The sequence below is a fragment of the Dipodomys merriami genome, unplaced genomic scaffold (genome assembly GCF_024711535.1).
Source record: "Dipodomys merriami isolate MVZ:Mamm:240054 unplaced genomic scaffold, mDipMer1.0.p SCAF_19, whole genome shotgun sequence".
Classification (NCBI taxonomy): domain Eukaryota; kingdom Metazoa; phylum Chordata; class Mammalia; order Rodentia; family Heteromyidae; genus Dipodomys; species Dipodomys merriami.
Genome location: NW_027203270.1, coordinates 6657025 through 6681305, shown reverse-complemented (window position 1 = coordinate 6681305; position 24281 = coordinate 6657025). Strand labels below are relative to the sequence as shown.

Below are 24281 nucleotides of genomic sequence, written 5' to 3'. Positions count from 1 at the left end.
TTTCTTTTTTTTTTTTTTTTGCCAGTCCTGGGGCTTGAACTCAGGGCCTGGGCACTGATCTTGAGCTTCTTTTGCTCAAGGCTAGTGCTCTACCACTTGCGCCATAGTACCACTTCTGGCTTTTTCTGTGTATGTGGTTCTGAGGAATCAAACTTAGGGCTGTATGCATGCAAAGCAAGCACTCTACCCCTAAGCCACATTCCCAGCCCCTTTTTCCTCATTTTTCATGTTCTCATTCCTCTTCCAGCATTTCACTTTTGTTCCCTTACTAACCATCTATACATCAACCCTAACAGAAACATCTACGTCCTATCCAAGTGAAAGCTTATTGCTTTAACGATGTTTCCCAGCTTTGTTGACATTTGGTTTCTATATTTCATACAAAGACTGTGAATATTTACCTTACAGCTGCTGTCATTGTAACAGTACCACTTGCAGTTTGGGTTTTTGGCGTAAGTCACGTAATGGCCCCCACCCAGGATTCCTGAATGGCACTAAAAAGATAAGAGAGTGGCAGATGTTAGTAGTTACTACCATGTCAGGGAATAACATGATGATCTGAACAAGAGAACAGCGATTACTTAGGTGGGTACAAAAGAAAAAATGATTTGGAACAATCTATTTTTTCCCCCAAGAACAAAAGAAAAACCCAAACGTTGTAAGTCTAAATGTTGTGTTGATAAACACATCCATTTTCTAGTCAATATTTAAAAAAAACAGGGTCTTGCTATATAGCTCAGGATGTCAACTTGAGGTCCTATCTCATCTTCCCAAATGTTGGGATTATAGACATGAGCTACTATGCCTGATTCTAATATATATATTTATGTTAATCATATGGCCTGAACTCTGGGTCTGGGCGCTGTCCCTCAGCTCTTCAGCTAGCACTGTACCACTTGAGCCACAGTGCCACTTCTAGCTTTTTCTGCTTATGTGGTGCTGAGGAATCGAACCCAGGGCCTTGTGCATTCAAGGAAGGACTCTACCACTGAGCTACCTTCCCAGCCCCATATTAGATGGGGCTTTTTAAAAAGCAAAAATTCCGTAGAAGCACACAATAATGATTTGAACTTCTGACTCCACTTTTTTTTTTTTTTTTTTTTTTTTGTCGGCCGTGGGGCTTGAACTCTGGGCCTGGGCGCTGTCTCTCAGCTCTTCAGCTCAAGGCGAGTGCTCTACCACTTGAGCTACAGCGCCACTTCTGGTTTTCTAGTGGTTTATTGGAGATAGGAGTCTCACGGTCTTTCCTGCCCGGGCTGGCTTTGAACCGCGATCCTCAGATCTCAGCCTCCTGAGTAGCTAGGATTACAGGCGTGAGCCACCAGCGCCCAGCCTGACTCCACTTTTTTTTCCATGATCTTTAAGTGTTTTTTTTAAAATTGTTTTAGAGGTGATATACAGCAAGGTTAACTTTACATATATCAAGTGATATATACATTTCATTCCTTTTGCTTAGTATCAGCAGTTCCTTCCTTCTCTTTCATTTTTTTTAAATGCCTGTCCTAGGGCTCAATTGAACTTAGGGCCCTTGGTGCTGTCCCAGAGTGTTTTCTCTGCGTAAGACTAGTGTTCAACCAAGTCCAGAGGTCAAGCCCCACGACCAACCAAAAAAAAAAAAAGACTAGTGTTCAAATGCTACCATCTGAGCCAAGCTCCACTTCCAGCTTTTTGGTGGGTAACTGGAGATAAGAGTCTCATGAACTTTCCTGCCAGGGCTAGCTTTGAACCTCAGATCTCAACTTCCTGAGTAGCTAAGATCACAGGTGTGAGCCACCAGCACCTGGCTTGACTCCACTTATAAATTATGTGACCATCTCAATATCATACTTCAAGATCCTTGGGTTCTACACAGAAGGCCAAGATTTCTTTATTAACTTTTGTCTATCATCAATCTTTATGCTTAGCAAATAAACAAGTCTTGAAAAAACTCTTATCGATGACATGAACAAACTACTAAAAAGTACAGACTATGAAAACCACACAACAAATCACTTACTGAAATTGCATATAGATTATAAATAGGTTTCATATGACTATCTTCTCTTTGGTCATCAGTGCTGTCCTCTTCACTGTGGTTTCCAAGTTGACCATTGCTGTAGCCATTGCCACATGCCTCATGCTCATAAAGAAATCCATTGGCCAAAGTGACTTCATGGTCCTGAGGGGTGACCAGCTCCAGCTGGCTGCCTCCCAGCATATGCCCTCTGCTCAAGGTATCAGCCAGCTCACAGATCTGCCCAGCCCCATTCTCTCTGCTGGCATCCAAGTTCTCCTTACTACTTGACAACTTATTTTTGCTACCTATCTGAGGCAGCCGGAGCCTCCCTTTGCTCCTCCCCAAAGTCCGTGGGCTACTGTTTGGGCTGCTGTTTTTGCTGGAGGGACAGCTAGTTCCACCTTTCCTTGATGAAGAAGGAGAACCTGTGAAGTGAGAGGGATATTTCTAAGTCCAAATACCACAAGTCAGACACCAAAGGCTATATTTGAAACCAGTGTCACAAATGCACACATAAAGTCAAAGCCAGAGGAGTCCTGACTGGCTACTCTAGTTCCTACAATAGAACTAAAAAGTAAGTTAGGCTAGAAATATCCTGAAAATGTAAAAGTTCTTGTAGGGATTTAGAAAATAACAAAGATAAATTAAACTATCTTCAATTCTAAACAATATGATTATTAGACTAGGGAGTTATATACATAGATATTCTTCTTCATAAAGGTAGATAGAAAAATATGACCAGGGGTGGGAGGGGGGTGGGAGATGGGAAGGGGAAACAAAGGAGGAGTCAACAATGCTTGATAAGAAATGTACTCATCTTGCTCATGTAATTGTAACCCCTCTATACAGTATTTTCACAATAAAATAAATTTTTTTTAAAAAAGAAAAAAAATACAGGAGTGACCCATTGGCACTGGCTTCCAGTGCACTTTTTGAGAATGAAGATAAAAAGTCATAGGGCTGGGGATATAGCTCAGTGTTAAAGAGTATTTGCCTAGCATAAACAAAGCTGTGGCTTTGATCTTATCTGTGGATTCTGCATCAATGGATTCAATCACAGATCAAAATTACTTGAAAAATGATTGCATTTCTTTTGCGTTGATATGTTTTCTTTTCTTTTTTTTTTTTTTTGGGTCTGGTCGTGGGGCCTGAACTCTTGAGCCACAATGCCACTTCCAGCTTTTTTTCCTTTTGCTTATGTGGTGCTGAGGAATATCAAACCCAGGGCCTCATGCATGCAAGGCAAGCGCTCTACCACTGAGCCACCTTCCCAGCCCCTTTTCATTTTTTCTTAACAACAGTTTAACAACTACTTGCCTAGCATTTACATTGTACTTGGTATTATACAAAACCTAGAGATGATTAAAAATTTAAGGAGGTTACAAGTACAGGTTACATGTAAATTTTACATCCTTTTATGTAAGGAACAAGATCACTGTAGATTTTAGTTTCTATGAGAAGTCCTGGAGCCGAATGTCTGATGGAACCAAGAAATAAATAACAACTACATGTAGTTCTTAAGACTTCATTGTGTCTTTTGGACTTTTTGTGCTAGCCCTGGGGTTTGAACTCAGGGCCTGGCACTGTCCCTGAGGTTTTGTGCTCAAGACTAGTATTCTACTACTTGAGCAACAGCTCCATTTCCAAGTTGTTTTTTTTTTTTCTTTTTTGTAGTTAACCGGATAAGTATATCACTCCTGATACTTCAAATCCTCAAACTTGATACAGAATTTCCTGCCTGGCCTGGCTTTGAAATATGATTTTCAGATCTCAGTAGCTAGGATTATAGGCATACTACCAGCACTTACTATTATTATTATTTTGGGTCCAGTCGTGAGGCCTGAACTCTGGGCCTGGGCGCTGTCCCTCAGCTCTTCAGCTCAAGGCTAGGGCTCTACCACTTGAGCCATAGCGCCACTTCCAGCTTTTTTCTTTTTGCTTATGTGGTGCTGAGGAATCAAACCCAGGGCCTCATGCATGCAAGGCAAGCGCTCTACCACTGCCACCTTCCCAGCCCCAGCACTTATTTTTTATTGATTTTTGTGTGTGTGTGTGCTGTTCCTAAGGCTTAAACTCAGGACCTTGGTGCTGTCCTGAGCTGCTTCCTCCTCCTCCTTTTTATTTTTATTTTTTTTGGTGGTCATAGGGCTTGATCTTAGGACCTGGTTGTTTTCCCTGAGGTTTTCTGTTTTAAGGCTAGTACTCTACCACTTTGAGCCACAGAACCACCCTTTGGTTTTCTGGTAGTTAATTAGTGGTGTCTCACGGACTTTCCTGACAGCTGGCTTTGAACCGAGATCCTCAGATTTCAGTCTCTTGAGTAGCTAGGATTACAGGCGTGATAGCCACCAGCACCCAGATTCTTCTTTGCTCAAGGTTGGTGCTCTACCACTTGAGCCATAGCCCCACTTGTCTTTTTTTGTTTTGGTAATTTATTGGAGATAAGAGTCTTATGGATTTTCCTGCTTGGGATGGCTTTAAACCACTGTCTTCAGATCTCTGCCTCTGAAGTACCTAGGATTATACGTGTGAATCACCCATATTTTTACAGAAATAATTTTTTTTTTGTCAGTTGTGGGGCTTGAACTCTGGACCTGGGCACTGTCCCTCAGCTCTTCAGCTCAAGGTGAGTGCTCTACCACTTGAGCCACAGTGCCACTTGTGGCTTTTTCTGTTTATATGGTGCTGAGGAACCGAACCCAGGGCCTCATGCATACAAGGCAAGCACTCTACCACTGAGCCACCTTCCCAGCCCCAGAAATAATTTTGATATTGAAGACTTCTTGAAAGAGTCTCAGGGACCTATAGGGATTTCAACAGTATACTTTGAAGACCTGTGCTATAAAGAAAGGAGATGACAACTGCCATTCATGTTATTAAATATTAGACATTATGTAAAGTATACCACTTTTTTTGTTGTTGTTGTTCGGTCGTGGGTCTTGAACTCTGGGCCGGGGTGCTGTCCCTCAGCTCTTCAGCTCAAGGCCAGCACTCTACCATTGAACCACAGCACCACTTCCAGTTTTCTGGTGGTTAATTGGAGGTAAGACTCTCATGGAGGGGCTGGGAAGGTGGCTCAGTGGTAAGAGCACTTGTCTTGCATGCCTGAGGCCCTGGGTTCGATTCCTCAGCACCACATAAGCAGAAAGAAAAAAGCTGGAAGTGGCGCTGTGGCTTAAGTAGTAGAGTGCTAGCCTTGAGCTGAAGAGCTGAGGGACAGCGCCCAGGCTCAGAGTTCGACCGGACCCAAAAAAAAAAAAAAGACTCTCATGGACTTTCCTGCCCAGGCTGGCTTTGAGCCATGATCCTCAGATCTCAGCCTCTTGAGCTGAGGATTATAGGCATGAACCACTGGGCCCGGCTAAGTGTATCATTCCTGATACTTCAAATCCTCAAACTTGATATTGTCTCTACTTTTTGATGAGACACTAGATTTAGGAAAGTTGTATCTCTTACAATAAGTTACACAGCTCCAATACGGGTAGGTCTTATTCTAGAAAGATTCCTTTCACCTCACCAAGCCCTAGAAGACAGAGGGAAATATCAGCCTATCGGGGATTAAGAAACCCCGCCTCTCCTCACCGCCCCCTCTCCCCCTCCCCCCCCCCCCCCCCCCCCCCCGCCAGGAATGGTGGCATATGCTTCGAGTTTATTGCCATCGGGGACTATATAGTAAAACTTGTCTCAAAGAAAAAAAGCAGCAGCAGCAGCAGCAGCAGCAGCAGAACTCTTCCATCAAGTCCTCACCTTTTGGGCTATTAGTGATGTTTGCACTGAGTGAAGAAGGACTTGTGCTCAGGAGCACATCTTCTTCACCTGCTGAGCTCTGGGCATCCACTTTCTTTACTTCTTCTGGAACCCTTGATTCAGAGAGGTCATCCCCCTGGGGTGTGAGTGCTTTATGCTGGCAGATAGCTGGGTCTCTTGGTACCAAAAAAGCACTAGGATCAAAACTTTCACGAGGAAATTTAACAATTTTCTGTGATTTTATCCACCGGCCATTTACAAACTGAAATCTTTTCAGGTGAATAATCTGGAGAAGAAAAGGCAGGAAACATCTGCATGAAAGGATTCTGAGGATATAAAAATTCCATTATGAAAAACAATGTATAATATTTAATTTTCTTTTTCTTTTCTTTTTCTTTCTTTCTTTCTTTTCTTTTCTTTTTTTTTTGTGCTGGTCCTAGAGCTTGAATTCAAGGCCTGGGAGCTTTCTCTGAAAAAAACTTTTTTTTTTTTCCCTCAGAGCTAGTGTTCTACCATTTGAGCCACATGGCTTTTTGGTACTTAATTAGAAATTAAGAGTCTCAGACTTTCTGCCCAGGCTGGCTTTGCACCATGATCCTCAGATCTTAGTTTCCTGAATAGCTAGGATTATAGGCATGAACTACTGGTGCCTTGCTAATTTTTTTTGGCTAGTCCTGGGGGGCCTGGGCACTGTCCCTGAGTTTCTTTTTCTTTTGTTTTTGTCAGTCATAGGGCTTGAATTCTGGGCCTGCGCTCTACCACTTGAGCCACAGTGCTGCTTCTGGTGTTCTGAGTGGTTTATTGGAGATAAGAGTCTTACAGACTTTCCTGCCCAGGCTGGCTTTGAACTATGATCCTCAGATCTCAGCCCCCTGAGTAGCTAAGATTACAGGCATGAGCCACTGAGCTTCCCTGAGCTTCTTTTTGAACAAGGCTAGCACTATACCACTATGAGCCATAGTGCCACTTCTGGCTTTTTCTGTTTATAGTACTGAGAAAGTGAACCCAGGTTTTCATGCATGTTATGCAAGCACTCTACCACTAAGCCACATTCTCAGTCCTCATTAGCCTTTAAATACCTCAAAACTATGTTCCTTATAACTGCCTTACTCCATGATGTTTACGGGGTGGTTATAGGAGTATATAAAATTGTTAAAATCCATCCAACTGGACATTTATTTATTTATTTTTGTTGGTTGTGGGTTAGAATGCAGGGCCTGGGCACTGTCCTTGAGCCTTTTTTGCTCAAGGCTCATGAACTTTCCTGCTTGGGCTGGCTTTGAACTGTGATCTTTAGATCTCAGTAAGCCACTGGTGCCTGGCAAACTGGACATTTAAAATCTATGCATTAACTGCATGCTAATTATACCTTAATTTAAAATCTCCAGATTTACTGTGTTCCCAGCTTTACTGTGTACCTGTCCTTTCCTTCCCTCCCTTTCCCTAGCTCTCACTTCTGGAGATAGCTAAAACAATGTCATCAGTTTTTGCCTTGGGAAGCTGTTTTGGAAAAAAAAAAAAATCGACATTCAGTTTCACAGAGCGATAGGATGAAGACACAAATAAAAAAATACAATGTCTGTTTATAATATCCAAGCACTGCTGAAGTATAAGCACAAGACTCTAAATTCCATCTCCAGCAAGCTCCCTCAGCACATTCTTTCCTGCTAAAAGGTAACTGTATCCATAGGGAAAATGCTTTCTTAAATAAATTTGTTGCTTTAAACTGTTCTATTGGGCAACAGGAAAGTCTCCTAATCCATGAAGGAAATAGGAAGGAAATAAAATCTAAAGCAATACACAAACTCCTGTGCATTGGTGGAAATACACTCGACTCAGAAGTAAGCTGAACATGAGACCACACTCAGTGGGCTTGGGAAGCTCCTGGCTTGGTTGTTCTACTATAATCTAATAGCCTAAGGTTTCCTTTCTGCATACAGCCAGAAGAGCTTTCATCACTTTTGGAAGTTCAAATTTACTTAGAGTATTCTAACTGTGGAACTTCAATGTCATGCTGAATTGCAGTTACTGGCCTGTTACTTCCCTCCTCCTAGGCTTAAGCTCTTCAGAAGCAAAAAACACAAATAGTTTTAGAACAATTAATCTCCATGCTCAATATAAAAACCTTGCACAGAAAAGGTGTTTTAGGAAATTTTTTTACTTTTGGTGGTACTGGGGAGGTTTGAATTCAAGACTTTGTGATATCTTAGGTGTTTTACTACTTTAGTCATGTCTCTAGCTCAGAGAGTGGTGTAAAGACTACCATAGCTTTTCAAAAACAACAATAACTCATTTATGGTTTATTTCCTTTACATCAGACTCCTGCTGTTCAGAGGCAGGGCTGGAACATACCAGGATGGGGGGAAGCCTCCAGAGATCCAGCTTCTTGGTTGCCAAGCAATGGGTTTTACACTTGGAACAGTAGTACATCTCATTTTCCCCTAGCTCCTCCTCACTGGTGAAAGCCCGGAGACAGTTGTCTAGGTTGATGGGCTCAGCTTGTGCTCGCCGACTCTGCTCTACACTCTCATGCTCATCTACAACCTGCAGGAAGAGGGACAGGAGGGTGCTTAAAATAGTCACCTAGATTTTCATTAGCCTGTCAGTCACTCATTATCTGCATGAGTAAAGAGAAATTACAACCTAAATTAGAGCCCATGCCTTTATTCATAAATATCATATCAACAATATCCTGAATAAATTTTCTTTTTCTTTTTTTTTTTTTTTTTGCCAGTCCTGGGGCTTGAACTCAGGGCATGGGCACTGGCCCTGAGCTTCTTTTTGCACAAGGCTAGCACTCTATCACTTGAGCCATAGCACCACTTCTGGCCTTTTTTGTTTATGTGGCACTAAGAAAGTGAACCCAGGGCTTCATCCATGCTAGGCAAGCACACTCTACCACTAAGCCACATTCCCAGCCCCTGAATAAACTTTCTATACATATGACCTGTCTTTTTTTCCCCCATTTTGATAAATATTACTTTACCTGATTAGAGGCACAGAGGCATTGAGCCTTTGGGTTCCAGATTTTCCTGAAAAATTTCTGACAAGGCATTGCTTGTCTATTTCACAATTTTAGAATTCTCAAAACTGTTTACATGTAAACTAGGTTTCAAGCTAGGGTTACTAAGAATAGTCATTTATTTTTTTAATCAGCCTTATTAGTATGATGCAGGCCTTATAGATAGGAGAAATAGTGTCACTAAACACAGATGCCAAATCTGGATGAAGGATACAAAAAAAACACACAATAAGACAACATATCAAATAATATAGCTTATTTGCATATCAGCACCAGATTTATTAGAATATACAGATTTATTAGAGTACCAGGTGTACTAGCTGCCTCCTGCCTCTGTTTTGGGGGCCTTTTGTGGGAGGGAGTGATACCAGTGACCCAACCAAAGACCTCATACATACTAGGAAAGCACTCTACCACTGTGCTGCCCTAGTCCTGTGGGGCCTTTAAATAATAAAAGGAAGAACAAGCTTACATGCTTTTGTTAAGAAGGCCCCTAATATCTGCCCAAACACCAGAAATTCTGAGAACCAGCATGCTAGGTTTTGGAATAATAGGGCAGTAAGTTTAAAAGAGGTGAGAACAAGGGCTAGAGTATAGTTTAGTGATAGTAATGCTTGTCTAGTATATTTGAGGGTCTGGGTTCAATCTCCAACATGAAGGGAATACAAAAACAAAAAAAGGAGAGGAAAGCAAGTGGTAGGGAGGACAAAAGAAAGGAAAGTGGCAGGAGGCTGAGATCTGAGGATCAAGGTTCAAAGCCAGCCCAGGCAGGAAAGTCCGGGGGACTATCTCCAATTAAACACTCAGAAACCTGTAAGTGGCACTGTGGCTCAAGTGGTAGAGCATCAGCCTTGAGCTGAAGAGCTGAGAGACAGAGGCCAGGACAAGTTTAAGGCTCTCCCCCACCCCCAACAACAACAACAAAAACGGATTGTGGTAAGGAGGAACAAGACAGGGAAGTGGCTAGAATGCAACAGTAAGATTTTTTTTTCCCTCTCCCATTCCAGGCTACAATCCAGAACTACAGAGAACCTTCTTATTGTCTCTACTATGGATAAAAAGATGGGAAAGCCCTAAAATCAGGAATATGAAGGTCACAATGAGACTTCAGAGGTATTTTTAGGCAGAGTCTTCACTCCAAGCCCAACAGTGACCTGCCTCTCTTTCTGACAAAGGTCATACATTTTTGCCTATCATCCCACTTATTGCCTTTTCCCCACAGAGGTGGACTGCTTATCTTTACCTGAAGCAATTTCTTGCATGTTTCCCTCACTGAAACTCATGGGAACAGCGAGTTGCTTGGATTACTAACTGTCAGAATTTAGCTCATTCCATTTAGAATAGGTTTTTTTTCTTTTTCTTTCTTTTCTTTGGTTAGTGGTGGGGCTTGAACTCAGGGCCTGGACACTGTCCCTGAGCCCTGAGTTGCTCAAGGATAACACTCTACCACTTTGAACAATAGTACCACTTCAGGTTTTCTGGTGGTTAACTGGAAATAAGATCTCATAGATTGGGGCTGGGAAGATAGCTCAGCGGTAAAGTGCATGCCTTGCAAGCATGAGGCCCTGGGTTCGATTCCTCAGCACCACATAAACAGAAAAAGCCGGAAGTGGCACTGTGGCACTAGCCTTGAGCTGAAGAGCTGAGGGACAGGGCCCAGACCCAGAGTTCAGGCCCCGTGACCGGCAAAAAAAAAAAAAAAAGATCTCATAGACTTTCCTGCCTGGGATGGCTCTGAACCGTGATCCTCAGATCTCAGCCTCCTGGGTAGCTAGGATTACAGGCATGAACCATTGGAGACCAGCCTAGAACAGATTTTCAGGAGAGACTTTCCCTAAAGGAGAGGATGGCTGAATCACAAGGCTGTCAAATGCCCCAATAAACTGTCAAGGTTGGAGTCCAGCATATAATTAAGGTTTTAGCATTGCATCATCATGTGAACTAAATAACTCATTTCAAAATAGTAACTTAGGCCAGATGCCAGTGGCTCATACTTGTAATCCTAACTACTCAGGATGCTGAGATCTGAATGAAGATCAAGGTCCAAACTTAGCCTGGACATTTAGTCTGAGACTCTTATCTTGAATTAACCACTCAAAAAAAAGCTAAAAATGGAACTGTGGTTCAAGTGGTAGAGCACTAGCTTTGAGCACAAAAGGGCTCATACTCTGGGCCTAGGTGCTGTATCTGAGCTTCTTTTTGTTGAAGACTAGTGCTGTATCATTTGAGCCACTGCACCACGTCCAGCTTTTTTTCTTTTTTTCCCTGTGATTAATTGAAGATAAGTCTCACAGGCCTCTAGCCTCAGCTGGCTTCAAATCACGATCCTTAGATCTTAGTTTCTTGAGTAGCTAGGATTACAAGTATAAGCCACTGGCACCCAGATAAAATCTGGGTTGTTTTTTTTGTTGTTGTTTGTTTTAACAAAGGAAATCTGCTTTCATCTTGGGTGACTGACTTCTGTGCATAAATTCTATTTTAATCTGTATTTTTGAGACAAGGTCTCACTATGTATCCCAAGCTGGCCTTAATTTCCTGGTTCTCCTTCCTCCATTTCCAGAGTGCTAAGATTATAGGCATGAGCCCTCATGACTGTTTTTCTCAATGTCTTTTGAGTCATCACTTAAAAGGAAAAATGGATGTGCTTTAAAGGAAACGTGTATCAGGGTTTTGGGCACGAGCAGAAACAGGTGTATCAAATATAGCAGTGTCTCTTAAAGCAAGTTAAATATTACCTCTATTCTGTCCAAAATGTTTTATGGCCAACCACATATTATAGCATGCTAGTAAAAGTTGTTGATTTTTTATTGACTGTATATTCTGTGGAACACAGGCTATAGAGGGAGGTGGGTACTGGGGAAAAAGGAAGACTGACAAAAACATTTGTAGACCGAAAATAGTTTAGCAATAAAAGTTCCATAAATGAAAAAGGTTTCCTTCTTGGGATCCATGCTCAGATAATCTACATTGTTTAAGTAGCATAATTATTTAATAGACTCAAAAACTATAAGAAGATAGGTAGAGAAAGCACACACATTTTTAGGATGGTATTGGTATCTGAACTCAGGGCTTCCTACTTACTATGCAGATTCATGTTCTACCACTTGAGCTATGCCTCTGGTTGTTTTACCTTTGTATTACTATATTTTTTAAAATTGAAATTACTGAGGTTTGAACTCAGGCTTTTTTTTTTTCTTTTTTGTCAGTTGTGGGGCTTGAACTCTTGTCTGGGCTGGGCATTGTTCCTCAGCTCTTCAGCTTAAGGCTAGCACTCTGGTTTTCTGTTAATTGGAGATGACAGTCTCACAGACTTTCCTGCCTAGGCTGGCTTTGAACCTTGATGCTCAGATCTCAGCCTCCTGAGTAGCTAGGATTACAGACTTAAGCCACCAGTACCCAGCTGAACTCAGGCTTGAACCCACTTGGCTAGGCTTCCTTGCTTGGCTTATGTTCTACTACTTGCACCATACCTCCCTCCAGCCTGGCTTTCACTGGAGATTTTTTTTTTGTAGATGTCATCGATTTTTTGGCCCTGATTAGCTCTGAGGCATGATCCTCTGGATCTTGTCTTCCAAGTGTCTGCGATTACAGGTGAGAGCCAATGGCATCTGGTTCCCTTTATATTCTTTTTCTTTTTTTTTTTTTTTTTTTTTTTGCCAGTCCCAGGACTGAACTCAGGGTCTAGGGCCTGTCCCTGAGCTTCATTTTGCTCAAGGCTAGCACTCTACCACTTTGAGCCACAGCACCACTTCCAGCTTTTTCTGTTTATGTGGTACTGAGGAATTGAACTGAAGGTTTCATGCATGCTAGGCAAGCACTCTACCACTAAGGCACATTCCCAGCCCATATATTCTTTTCATTCTTTTTTTCTTTGCCAGTCCTGGGGCTTGAACTCAGGCCCTGAGCTTTTTTTTTTTTCTCAAGGATAACGCTCTACCATTTGAGCCACAGCTCTACTTCCAGCTTCCTGGTGGTTAATTGGAGATGAGAGTCTGATGTACTTCCCTGCCAAGAGTGGTTTCAAACTGTGATCCTCAGATCTCAGCCTCCTGAGTAGCCAGGATTACAGGTGTAATAGTAAATAGTTGTGTGTGTGTGTACGTCTGTGTTTTGTTTTGTTTTTTTAATTTTTTTTTTTTTTTGTCTGGTCGTGGGGCCTGAACTCTGGGCCTGGGCACTATCCCTCAGCTCTTCAGCTCAAGGCTAGCGTTCTGCCACCTGAGCCACAGCGCCACTTCCGTTTTTTTTTTTTTCTTTTTGCTTATGTGGTGCTGAGGAATCGAACCCAGGGCCTCAGGCATGCAAGGCAAGCGCTCTACCACTGAGCCACCTTCCCAGCCCTACGTCTGTGTTTTGTACTCTTCTCCCCCTGCTCCTAGAATAAGTTTCTGGAAGGAATATTACTAGAATAAAAAATATAATAAAGCAGGGTTTAAAGTGTGGCTCAAGTTGTAGAGCACCTGCCTTAGAAAGCTGAAAGTCCTGAGTTTAAACCCCAGTACCAACAAAACAAACCAACCTTCAATCCTTTCATATTCATAGAAAGCATACTGACAATAATCTCCTCTGTCTACATGACTCTCTAAGCACATGAAAAAACCACATGTAGGAAGAGTCCAGATGAGTCATGTGCCCCCCTTTCCCAGCAACATAGGGGATCTCTATAGCTCCTGGTATTCTAAGTCTAGCTATCACTGAAAGGGAAGTGAGGTGCGACTTTACAGGTCACTTAGTTCACTTCCTACTGGTGGGATGTCCTCAAGCTTTTCAGATTACACACTGGACTTTTTAAAAGGGAAAGAGATTTACAAATCTAATTTTTTTTTAATCAGTCGTGGGACTTGAACTCTGGACCTGGGCCCTGTCCCTCAGTTCTTCAGCTCAAGGCTAGCACTCTACCACTTGTGCCACAGCGCCACTTCCAGTTTTCTGGTAGTTTATGGGAGATAGGAGTCTCACAGATTTTCCTGCCCAGGCTGGCTCTGAACTGTGAACCTCAGATCTCAGCCTCATTAGTAGCTAGGATTACAGGCATAAGCCACTGGCATCTGGCCCAGATCTAATTTTTTAAAATCTTTTTAATCTTTTTTTAAATATCAGAATAATGTCCTGCCAGATTTTGTGCTGTCCAAGATTTAGTAGTATATCAATTGCTAAAATTTTCCCTTTTCAAATTCAAAGGAAGCATTACTGAGGTTTCTGAATTACCTTCATGATCTAGAGCTTCAATTTCTTTTTTTTTTTCTTTTTAGTCCAGAGATCTTTTCATTTGGCAAGAATCCACAAATCAATGGGCACTGTTGAAAATGAACTATACAACTTGTGTGTGGGGATGAGAAAGAAAAATTGGGAGAGAGTGAGGGAAAGGGTGACATCGTCCAAAAAGAAATACACCTTTTGTTTTTGTCAGTTGTGGAGCTGCAACTCCGGCCTAGGTGCTGCCCTTGAGTGTTTTTGCTGAAGGCTAGTGCTCTACCACTTTGAGCCACAGCTCCTTTTCCAGGTTTTTGGTGGTTAATTGGAGATAAGAGCATTGGACTTTCCAGTCTGGACTGGCTTTGATCCTCAGATCTCAGCCTCCAGAGTAGCTAGGGTTACAGGCATGAGCCACCAGTGGCTGGCAAAGAAATATACTCTTTACCCAACTTATGTAACTGTAACCCCTCTGTTCATCCATTTCATAGTAACAATAAAAAAATTTTAAGGGGCTGGGAAGTTGGCTCAGTGGTAGAGCGCTTGCCTTGCATCCATGAGGCCCTGGGTTCGATTCCTCAGCACCACATAAGCAAAAGGAAAAAAGCCAGAAGTGGTACTGTGGTTCAAGTGGTGGAGCGCTAGCCTTGAGCTGAAGAGCTGAGGGACAGCACCCAGGCCCAGAGTTCAGGCCCCATGACCAGACCCCCCCAAAAAATTTTTTTAAAAAAGAATTCACCAATTATACTCATTCTTGTCCTAAAGGGGCTACCAGGACATTCAGTGAATGTGGGGCATACTCGGGGATTGAAATAAGGAATTAGATCCAGAATTGGGATTTTCTCAACTACTTAACAGCAAAAAAGAAGTTATCTATTTGTATTGGGAGTGGCGGTGGTACTAAGGCTTGACCTCAGTGCCTTGTACTTAAATAAGCAAGTACTCTTCTACCTGAATCCCTAGTCCTGAAAACGTCAATAAATATTATTAACTTATCTAGAGGGAATGTTTATTAATTTTAAATTTTAATTGAATTATTTTTTGTGTCAGTACTGGAGCCTGAACTCAGGACCACATGTTCCTGCTTAGCTTTTTAATTCAAGGTTGATGCTGCTCTTCACTTGAGCCACATCTCCACTTTCAGCTTTTCAGTGGTTAATTGGAGATTTTCCTGCTCAGGATGGTTTTGAATCATGATTCTCAGGTCTCAGCCTCATGAATGTCTAAGAATATAGGCATGAATCTCTGGTGCCTGGCAATGATTTTAGTAATAAGGAAATTCCCAATTGTCAAGGGCCATATAGACAGAATACCTACTGCAATGTCTGATGTATCTTTTTCTTTTGCTGGTGCTGGGGTTTGAATTCAAGGCCTCACACTTGCTCAGTTGACATTCTACTGCTTTGGCCATACCTCAAAAGCCTGGCTTTTTGTTTGTTTGTTTATACTCTGTTTTGAAATTCATTATAAAATGTTAAAATCAGGATACTCAAGTGTAATACTTTTTTTTTTTTTTGGGTCCGGTCGTGGGCCTGAACTCTGGGCCTGGGCGCTGTCCCTCAGCTCTTCAGCTCAAGGCTAGCGCTCTACCACTTGAGCCACAGCGCCACTTCCGGCTTTTTTTTTCTTCTTATGTGGTGCTGAGGAATGGAACCCAGGGCCTCATGGATGCAAGGCAAGCACTCTACCACTGAGCCACCTTCCCAGCCCCACTTTTATTATTCTTATTTGTTTGGTGCTGATCTTGAGCTTGAACTAGGGCTTGGGCACTTGAGCCACAGCTTGGCTTCCAGCTTTTTGTGTGATTAACTGGAGGTAAGCATCTCATGGACTTTTCTGCCTAGGCTGGCTATGAGCCTAATCATCAGATCTCGCCTTCTAAGTAGATAGGATTACAGGCATGATCCACAGGTACCTGGCTTTCTTTTTCTTTTTTTTTTTTGGGGTCCAGTCGTGGGGCCTGAACTCTGGGCCTGGGCGCTGTCCTTCAGCTCTTCAGCTCAAGGCTAGTGCTCTACCACTTGAGCCACAGCGCCACTTCCGGCTTTTTTCTTTTTGCTTATGTGGTGCTGAGGAATCGAACCCAGGGCCTTGAGAATGCAAGGCAAGCGCTCTACCATTGAGCCACCTTCCCAGCCCTTTCTTTTTCTTTTTAAACATGTTTTTAGTAACCTGTTTAAAATTTTTAAACAATTTCTCTGGCTAAAGAGTGGAACTAGAGGAATCCAAAGTATAAATCCTCAATGAGATTGAAGTGTTGACCTTGAAACATTTATATTCTTTTTCCCCCCCTGGTTGTAAGGCTTGAACTCAGAGCCTGGATACTGTCCCTAGGCTTTTTTTGCTTAAGGCTAGCACTCTACTATTTGGTCCAGAGCTCTACTTCCAGCTTTTTTGGGGGGCAATTTATTGGAGATAAGAGTCTTGTGGACTTTCCTACTTATGCTGGCAGGAATCGTGAACCTCAGATCTTGGCCTTCTGAGTAGTTAGTAGCAAACAGTGCCTGGTTACCTTCTTTTTTATATTCATTATACCCATTAAAGGTAACAGCTATTCCCCTGGAATGCAGGTGAACTTACTGTGGTTATAAAATGCTACAGCTTCAGGGATGTTTAACAAATAGAAAGGTATTTTTGATATGTTATGGTTAGAGAATAATTTCTTAATGACAGTTTTGTTACAAGATTAGTTTGTTACAGGTATTTTATTTTTTTATTGTTATTATAAATGTGATATACAGAGGGATTACAGTTTCATAAGTCAGGTAAAGAGCACATTTCTTTTTGGACAATATCACCCCTTCCCTCGTCCTCTCCCAGTGTTTCTCTCCAGTCCCCACCTACAAGTTTTATAGTTCATTTTCAACACAGTATCTAGTAAGAACCACTGCTACATTTGTTCACCCTTGTCCCTCCATTTCTGTGCTCTCCTTACCCTCCCAAAGACAGATAAACAAACAAACAAGATGAAAACAAAAATAACAACAAAGAAAAAAAATCTCATTTCAATTTCCTGGAGTTAATTTTGATAAATATTATTTTATGTGATCAGATGCACATAGGCATTGCACCTTTGTGTTCCTCTCCTAAGAGTATCCTCCTTTGATCTCACTGTGTGTGAATGCCTAGATGTTACAAGTATTATAAAATTTCTAAAAAAAACTTTTCTGGTCCTTGGGCTTGAACTCAGGGTCTGGGTGTAGTCCCTAAGCATTTGTGTTCAAGACTAGTGGTCTACTACTTGAGCTACAGCTCCACTTCCAACTTTTTGGTAGTTAGTTGAAGATAAAAGTCTCACATACTGTCAGGTGCTACTGGCTCACACCTGTAATCCTAACTACTTAGGAGGCTGAGATCTGAGGACTGAGATCCAAAGCCAGCCTGGGCAGGAAAGTCTGTGACTCTTATCTCCAATTGACCACCAGAAAACTGGAAGGGGTGCTGTGGTTCAAGTGGTAGAGAGCTCACCTTAAGCATCTAGGCCCAGAGTTCAAGCCCTACAACCAACCAAAAAAATAAAAAAAGTCTCACATATTTTCCTATGTGGGCTAGCTTTGAATCTCAATCCTCAAATCTTAGCCTAGGATTATGAGCATGAGCCATTGGTACCTGGTAGCAGTTTTGAATTTTAATGCCCCAATTGATTCAACTGAACTCAATTGATTCCAGGCATTGTAAAACAAACAAACAAAAAGGCCAAGTAACCATGTCAATATATCAAGTGCCATAGAGAATACCAATAACTATTTTTCTGTTTGTATTTAAATAATCACAACCCAGCTAAACTGGAGAAAAACAATCTCTCATATAAAAAATTACCATCTTATACAGTACTGGCCTAACAAACAAGAGATCCCAAGTTCAACACTCAATATCATAAAATATATAAACAAAAAAGCCCAAACTCTACTTCCCACTCTCTTTTCATCATTTATGGTGGACCTGAGCACTTACTCTTTCCTGTGATGTTTGATAACGGAGATGAAGGGCTGTGGGGTCCCAATCTACAGCAATAGAGGCATTTCCAATGTAAGCTCTGTCTTCATCACAAGCAATTTTGCAACCTCTGCAAAATCTAAAAGGGGAAAAAGATTTATAAAGAAATAAGGAATCTAAAATTTCAAATTAAAAACATTTCTGTTTTACTCAAGCTTGGTTTTAAAACTCCCTTGGGATTCCAACTTCAAATTCTCTCTCTTTTTTTTGGTCAGTGGTGGGGCTTGAATTCTGGGCCTGGGTGTTGTCCCTAGCTCTTCAGCTCAAGGTGAGCACTCTACCCCTTGAGCCACAGCGCCATTTCTGGTGATTAATTGAAGATAAGAATCTCACGGGACTTTCCTTTTAGAGGTTAATTGGAGATAAATTCTGCCTGGGCTGGCTTTGAACCTTGATCCTTAGATCTCAGCCTCCTGAGTAGCTAGGATTGCAGTCGTGAGTCACCAGCGCCTGGCAGTATTTTCTTTTTGCTACTAACATTTGAACTAGGGTCCTTCTGCTTGCTAGGCAGTGCTCTATCACATTAGTCATGGCACCAACCCATTTATTTCCCCCTCCCAGTACAGGAGTTTGAATTTAAGGCCTTGTGCCAGCTAGGCAGGTACTCTACCACTGGAGTTACACTCCCAGTCCTTTTGCTTTAATTCTTTTTCTTTTTTTTTTTGTTTCAGATGTTTTATTATTTATTGTTATTGTAGAGTTGATATTCAGAGGGGTTACAGTTACATCAGTCAGGTAATGAGTATAATTCTTTCTGAACCATGTCTCCCCTTCCCTTACTTTCTCCCAGTTTTTTCTTTTTATCTCCACCCACAAGATGTACAGCTCATTTTCCACATAGTATCTAGTGAGTGCCATTGTTGTATTTGTTTACCCTTGTTCCACTTTTTCTGTGTAATTATTGTTCAAATAGAGAGTATTGTGCCACCCACTGGTGGCTCACATTTGTAATCCTAGTTTCTTATGAGGATGAGGTCTGAGGATCATGGTTCAAAGCCAGCCTGGGCAGAATTTATCTCCAATTAACCTCTAAAATTGTATAAGGAGAGCTGTGACTCAAGTAGTAGAGTCTTGAACTTGGGGTCAAGGTGCTGTCCCCAAGCAATTATGCGCAAGGCTAGCCACTTTGAGCCACAGCACCGTTTCCGGTTTTCTGATGGTTAATTGGAGATAAAAGTCTCTTGGACTTTTCTTCTTGGGCTGTCTTTGAACTGCGATCCTGAGCTCTCAGCCTCCCAAGTATCTGGGATTGGAGGCATGAGCCACCCGTACCTGGCTTTGCCTTGGGTATGTTTTTGGCAGGGTCACTTTATTCCTGGGTTGGCCTAGGCTTTGATCTTCCTACTGGTGTCCCCTGATGTCCCTGAGTAAACTGGTACCTGGATTCTGGTGAATTTCTTATGCCAGGTCTAGCCTCAATTCCTGATCTTTGTTTCCCATGTAGCTAAGGGTTACAGGATTGAGTCATTGTGCTTGGCTTTTGTTTGTTTGTTTCCTTTTTGGTAAGGCAGAGTCTTCCTATGTAGCCCAGGCTGGTCTTGAACTCAAGATCCTCCTGCCTCAGCCTCCTAAGTGTGATAACAGACATGTGCCATGCTATAACCATGTCTGGCTAATTGTATTTATTAATAATTATTATTTCAGGTAACTATGCTTAGTGCTTCTCAGTCTTTGGATTTATACTAAGCATTTGTTAACATACAGAAATGGCAAAATAAATGACACCAGAACTGACTCTTTGAAATAATACAGCTCAAAAGAAATTCTAAATTCAGTTACATAATGCTTTTAGGTAAAATAACAACCTATCTGATTTGTAAAATGGCATGTTAAAGTATATAAAAGTTCATGGAGTTGCAGGGAAAAAAGATGACAGAGCCATGGTTCCCATGTCTATCTGAGACTCAGTTTGTTAACTCTATAGCAGTTCTCTAAAAGTTGACTATTATCAGCTTCTTTCCCTGCTGTCCCAGAAATGATCCATCATTCTTTACAACTCTTTGAAAAACCAAAAACAGATTTCTAGAAAGTCTAGTTAGTTATGAGACTATGTTCTACTGGCTCAGAATTGCCAAACTTAAAAAAATTATATATATATATATATAAAATCATAGAAAGTTTAGACTAATAATAAGCAGGCATGGTCTAAGTCACTCTATACTTGGGAGGCTGAGACTAGAAGATAAACTGGGTTTAGGGACTTGAAAAAAGTTAGGGCAACATAGCAAGACTCCATTTAAATAAACAAAAGAAAAAGAAAAAAAGAAATTTGGAATAAAAATGATTATGTATTATGAATTGGGGGTATAGTTTGTAAAACTAGCTAATCTCATGAAGAAGAAATGAACAATTCGTACATTTACTACTTCAAGCTTTACATTATTCACTATTATGCCTCAATCTTGGCAGTCCTATAAAAAAGGTGAAATATCTGATGCTGCAATTCTAATAAAATGTTTCCTTTGCAGAAGATCACTTTACCTATACCATGGGCACCAAGCACAGGAGTTCCCGTCTTTCTGCACAACTCGTAGCGTGAATGGGTATTGATATCCCATACTGTCATCACTGAAATAGAAGAAAACATACACAAACCAAAGTCTTAGAAGCATTTCTGGTTTGCAAGCCAATCATATTCATTTCCTCTTAAAGTGATACTCTAGGAAAAAACATTTGCCTAGCAGGTATGCTCATGCAGACGGCTGGGTACTGCCCATCCTAATCCATTAACTGCAACCCTGTAGCAGTCACAGTAAGCTATAGAGGGGTACATACTCTAGACTGCCAGATGTTCAAGAGTATACATGGTCCATGAACATTTTACAAAGGAGGTCATGAAATCAAATAACAATTATTCTCCAGCTCTTATTTTATCAGAGAATGTAATTCACATTAAAGTAAAATAATTAGACCTTTCCAAGATTAGAACACTGACACACTATAGGAGGCTGTATATTTGAAGGCTTCTTTAAATAAATTCCCCGTTTGTAGTATGTTAGGATTCGATCGCCTTTTCCCGACCATAGCTATTCAAAGCTATAAGGTATAGCCTCGGAGTAGCTCTTAAAAATTGTTAACAATTATGGAAAGATAAGACATGGTTTCTCCAAATTTTAATAAAACTTACTAATCTTGCTTCAATAAGAAACAGAATTAATAATATACAAATAAGTACATATATATATATATATATATATATATCTGTATAACACGTCTAGTATTTAAATATAATTCCTGGGCTAGAAGAGTGTTTATCAAGTGTAAAACCCTAGTTTCAATTCTTAGCACCCACCTCCCCCAGAAAACAAAGCAACTTTCCAATTTCTATTTACCAATTATAGTTCATGAAGCTAGGGGAGAAAAAGAAGGAATAGTCTCATAGACTTTTTCTGCCTGGGCTGGCTTTGAACCACTATCCTCAGATCTCAGCTTCCTGAGTTTGCAGGATTTACAGGTATGGGCTACCAGCACCCAGCTTCATTTTTTGTTTTTTTAACATAAAATAACTTAGATACAAAGGGATGACATTTTCTTGGTTAAATGGAGATAAGAAACTCAGGAATGTATGTTCCTTGGATAAGTTTTGAACCACAATCTAAGGATCTCAGTCTCTGGGATTAGAGGCATGAGCAACTGGTTCTGGGCTCTCTCTTGATTTTTTTGCTCATGGCTGGTGCTTTCTCACTTGAGCCATGCCTCCAACCCAGCTTTTTTTGTCAGTTGTGAGGTCTGAACTCAGGGCCTGAGTGTTGTCCCTGAGCTCTTTTCTTTTTTCTTTTTTGCTCAAGGCTAGCACTCTCCATGTTTACCTATAGCACCATTTCTAGTTTTTTACTGGTTAATTGGAAATAAGAGTTAGATTTTCCTGCCTCAGCTAGCTCTAAACCTCAATCCATATGACCTCAGCTCCAGAGCATCTAGGATTACAGGAGTGAACCAACAGCTTCTGGCCAATTGAGCTTTGTTGATGATTAATTATAGATAAGAGTCTCACAGATTTTTCAGTTTGGGCTGCCTTAGAAGAGTAATCTTAAGGGGCTGGGAAGGTGGCTCAGTGGTAAAGTGAGTGCTTGCCTTGCATGCATGAGGCCCTGGGTTCAATTCTCAGCACCACATAAGCAGAAAAAGCCAGAAGTGGCGCTGTGGCTAAAATGGGAGAGTGCTGGCCTTGAGCTGAAGAGCTGAGGGACAGCACCCAGGCTCAGGCCCAGCGTTCAGGGCCCATGACCGACCAAAAAAGAAAAAAAAAAAATCTCAAATCTCAGCCTTGAGAGTACCTAGGATTCTAGTTATAAGCTAGTGGTACCTACCTCAAATCTATTTTTGTTGTGTTTTTTTTTTTAACCTCTGTGCATTTGCTTACCATGGATACCTACTAAAAGTAAAATCATATAGAGTGCAGGTGGCTCACACCTATAATCCTAGCTATTCAGGAGGTTGGATCTGAGGATCATTATTCAAAGCCAGCTTGGAAGGAAAGTCTGTAAGACTCTAAGACTTTCTCTCTCTCTCTCTCTCTCTCTCTCTCTCTCTCTCTCTCTCTCTCTCTCTCTCTCTCTCTCTCTCTCTCTCTCTCTTCTTTCTCTCTCTACCTGTCAGGGGCTTGAACTCAGGCCCTGGGCACTGTATATGAGCTTCTTTGGATCAAGCCTAGTGCTCTACTACTAGAGACAGAGAGCTACTCAGGCTTTTTTCTGTTTATTTGGTACTAAGGAATAGAACCCGGGGCTTCATGCATGCTTGGCAAGCACTCTACCACTGAGCTACATTCCCAGCCCACGTGAGACTCTTATCTCCAATTTAACTACCAGAAAACTGGAAGTGGTGCTGTGGCTCCAAGTGGCAGAGCACTAGCATTGAGAAAAAACCTCAGGGATAGTGCTCAGGCTCTGAGTTCAAGCCCCATGACTGACAAAAAAAAAAATCATATAGTATGTGTGTATGTGTCCTTTTCTGTCTTGCTTATTATTTCAAGTTGTATAATGCTCTCAGGCTTCATCCATGTTGTGGCATATATCAGCATTAGATTCTCTCTCCCTCTCCCTCCCTCCCTCCCTCCCTCCCTCCTTCCTCTCTCTCTCTCTCTCTCTCTCTCTCTCTCTCTCTCTCTCTCTCTCTCTCTCTCAGTGGTATTAGGATTTCAACTTGCTAGGTAGGTGCTCTTACCACTTCAGCCAAACCCCTAACCCTTTTGTCTAGGCTATTTTTCAGACTGGGCATCACACCTTTTGCTCAGGGAAAGTCTAGTCTGCAATCCTTCTATTTATAACTCCCTTATAGCTGGTATTATGGGCAATACCACTATGCTTGGATTTGTGTGTATGTGTGCTGGTCCTGGGGCTTCAGCTCAGGAACTGTCCCTGAGCATTTTTTGCTTAAGGCTAGTAGCAGTCTACCAGTTGAGCCACACCTCCACTTCAGGATTTTTGGTGGTTAATTGGAGATAAAAGTCCTAGGGACTTTCCTGGCAGGGCTGGCTTTGAACTGTGATCCTAAGATCTCAGTCTCCTGAGTTGCTAGGATTATAGGTGTGAGCCACTGGCATCACATTTGTTTTTCATTTTTAAAATTGTTATTATAAAGTTGATATGCAGAGGGGTTACTGTTTTATAAGTCAGATAAAGAGTAAATTTCTTTTTGGACAATGTTACCCTTTCTCTCACCACACTTTTTATGGTGCCAGCTTTGGGGCTTGAACTTAGGGCCAGGTAGCCACAATTCTACTTCCGGTTTATTGGTGGCTAATTAGGTAAGAGTCTCACAGATTTTCCTGCTAGGGTTGGCTCTGAATAGTAATCCTTAGATCTCAGCCTCCCAAGTAGCTAGGATTACAGGCATGAGCCACCAAATGCCCCGTTTCTCATTTCTCAATATTTGTTGGTTAATTGGAGATAATAGTCTGGAGGATTTTTTCTTCCTGGGCAGGCTTTGAAGCTCCAGCCTTAGATCTTAACCTCCTGAGCAGCCAGTTTTTTTTAATTGTGAAAATACCATACAGAAGGGTTACAATTACATGGGCAAGATAATGAGTACATTTCTTTTTTTTTTTTTGGTCCGGTCATGGGGCTTGAACTCTGGGGCCTGGGCGCTGTCCCTCAGCTCTTCAGCTCAAGGCTAGTGCTCTACCACTTGAGCCACAGCACTACTTCCGGCTTTTTCTTTTTGCTTATGTGGTGCTGAGGAATGGAACCCTGGGCCTCATGCTTGCAAGGCAAGTGCTCTACCACTGAGCCACCTTCCCAGCCCATGAGTACATTTCTTATCAAGCATTGTTGCCTCTGTTGTCTCCTCCTTTGTTTTCCCTTCCCTTCTCCCCCTCCCCCCCAA

The 24281-nt window shown here is 41.7% G+C and overlaps 1 protein-coding gene across 6 annotated transcripts in view; it reads right to left on the bottom strand.

Moving 5' to 3' along the window:
- The window catches only part of Usp32 (ubiquitin specific peptidase 32), a 165703-nt gene that overhangs the window by 3327 nt on the left and 138095 nt on the right, over positions 1–24281 (bottom strand). For all 6 annotated transcript variants that reach the window (XM_070027100.1, XM_070027096.1, XM_070027097.1 and 3 more), the window contains 6 exons: positions 20436–20522; positions 17913–18033; positions 8096–8287; positions 5744–6029; positions 1997–2421; positions 402–494 (listed from right to left, as the gene is read on the bottom strand). In XM_070027100.1, coding sequence (XP_069883201.1) covers positions 402–494; positions 1997–2421; positions 5744–6029; positions 8096–8287; positions 17913–18033; positions 20436–20522 — 1204 coding nt within the window. The remainder of the gene's footprint in view (positions 1–401; positions 495–1996; positions 2422–5743; positions 6030–8095; positions 8288–17912; positions 18034–20435; positions 20523–24281) is intronic.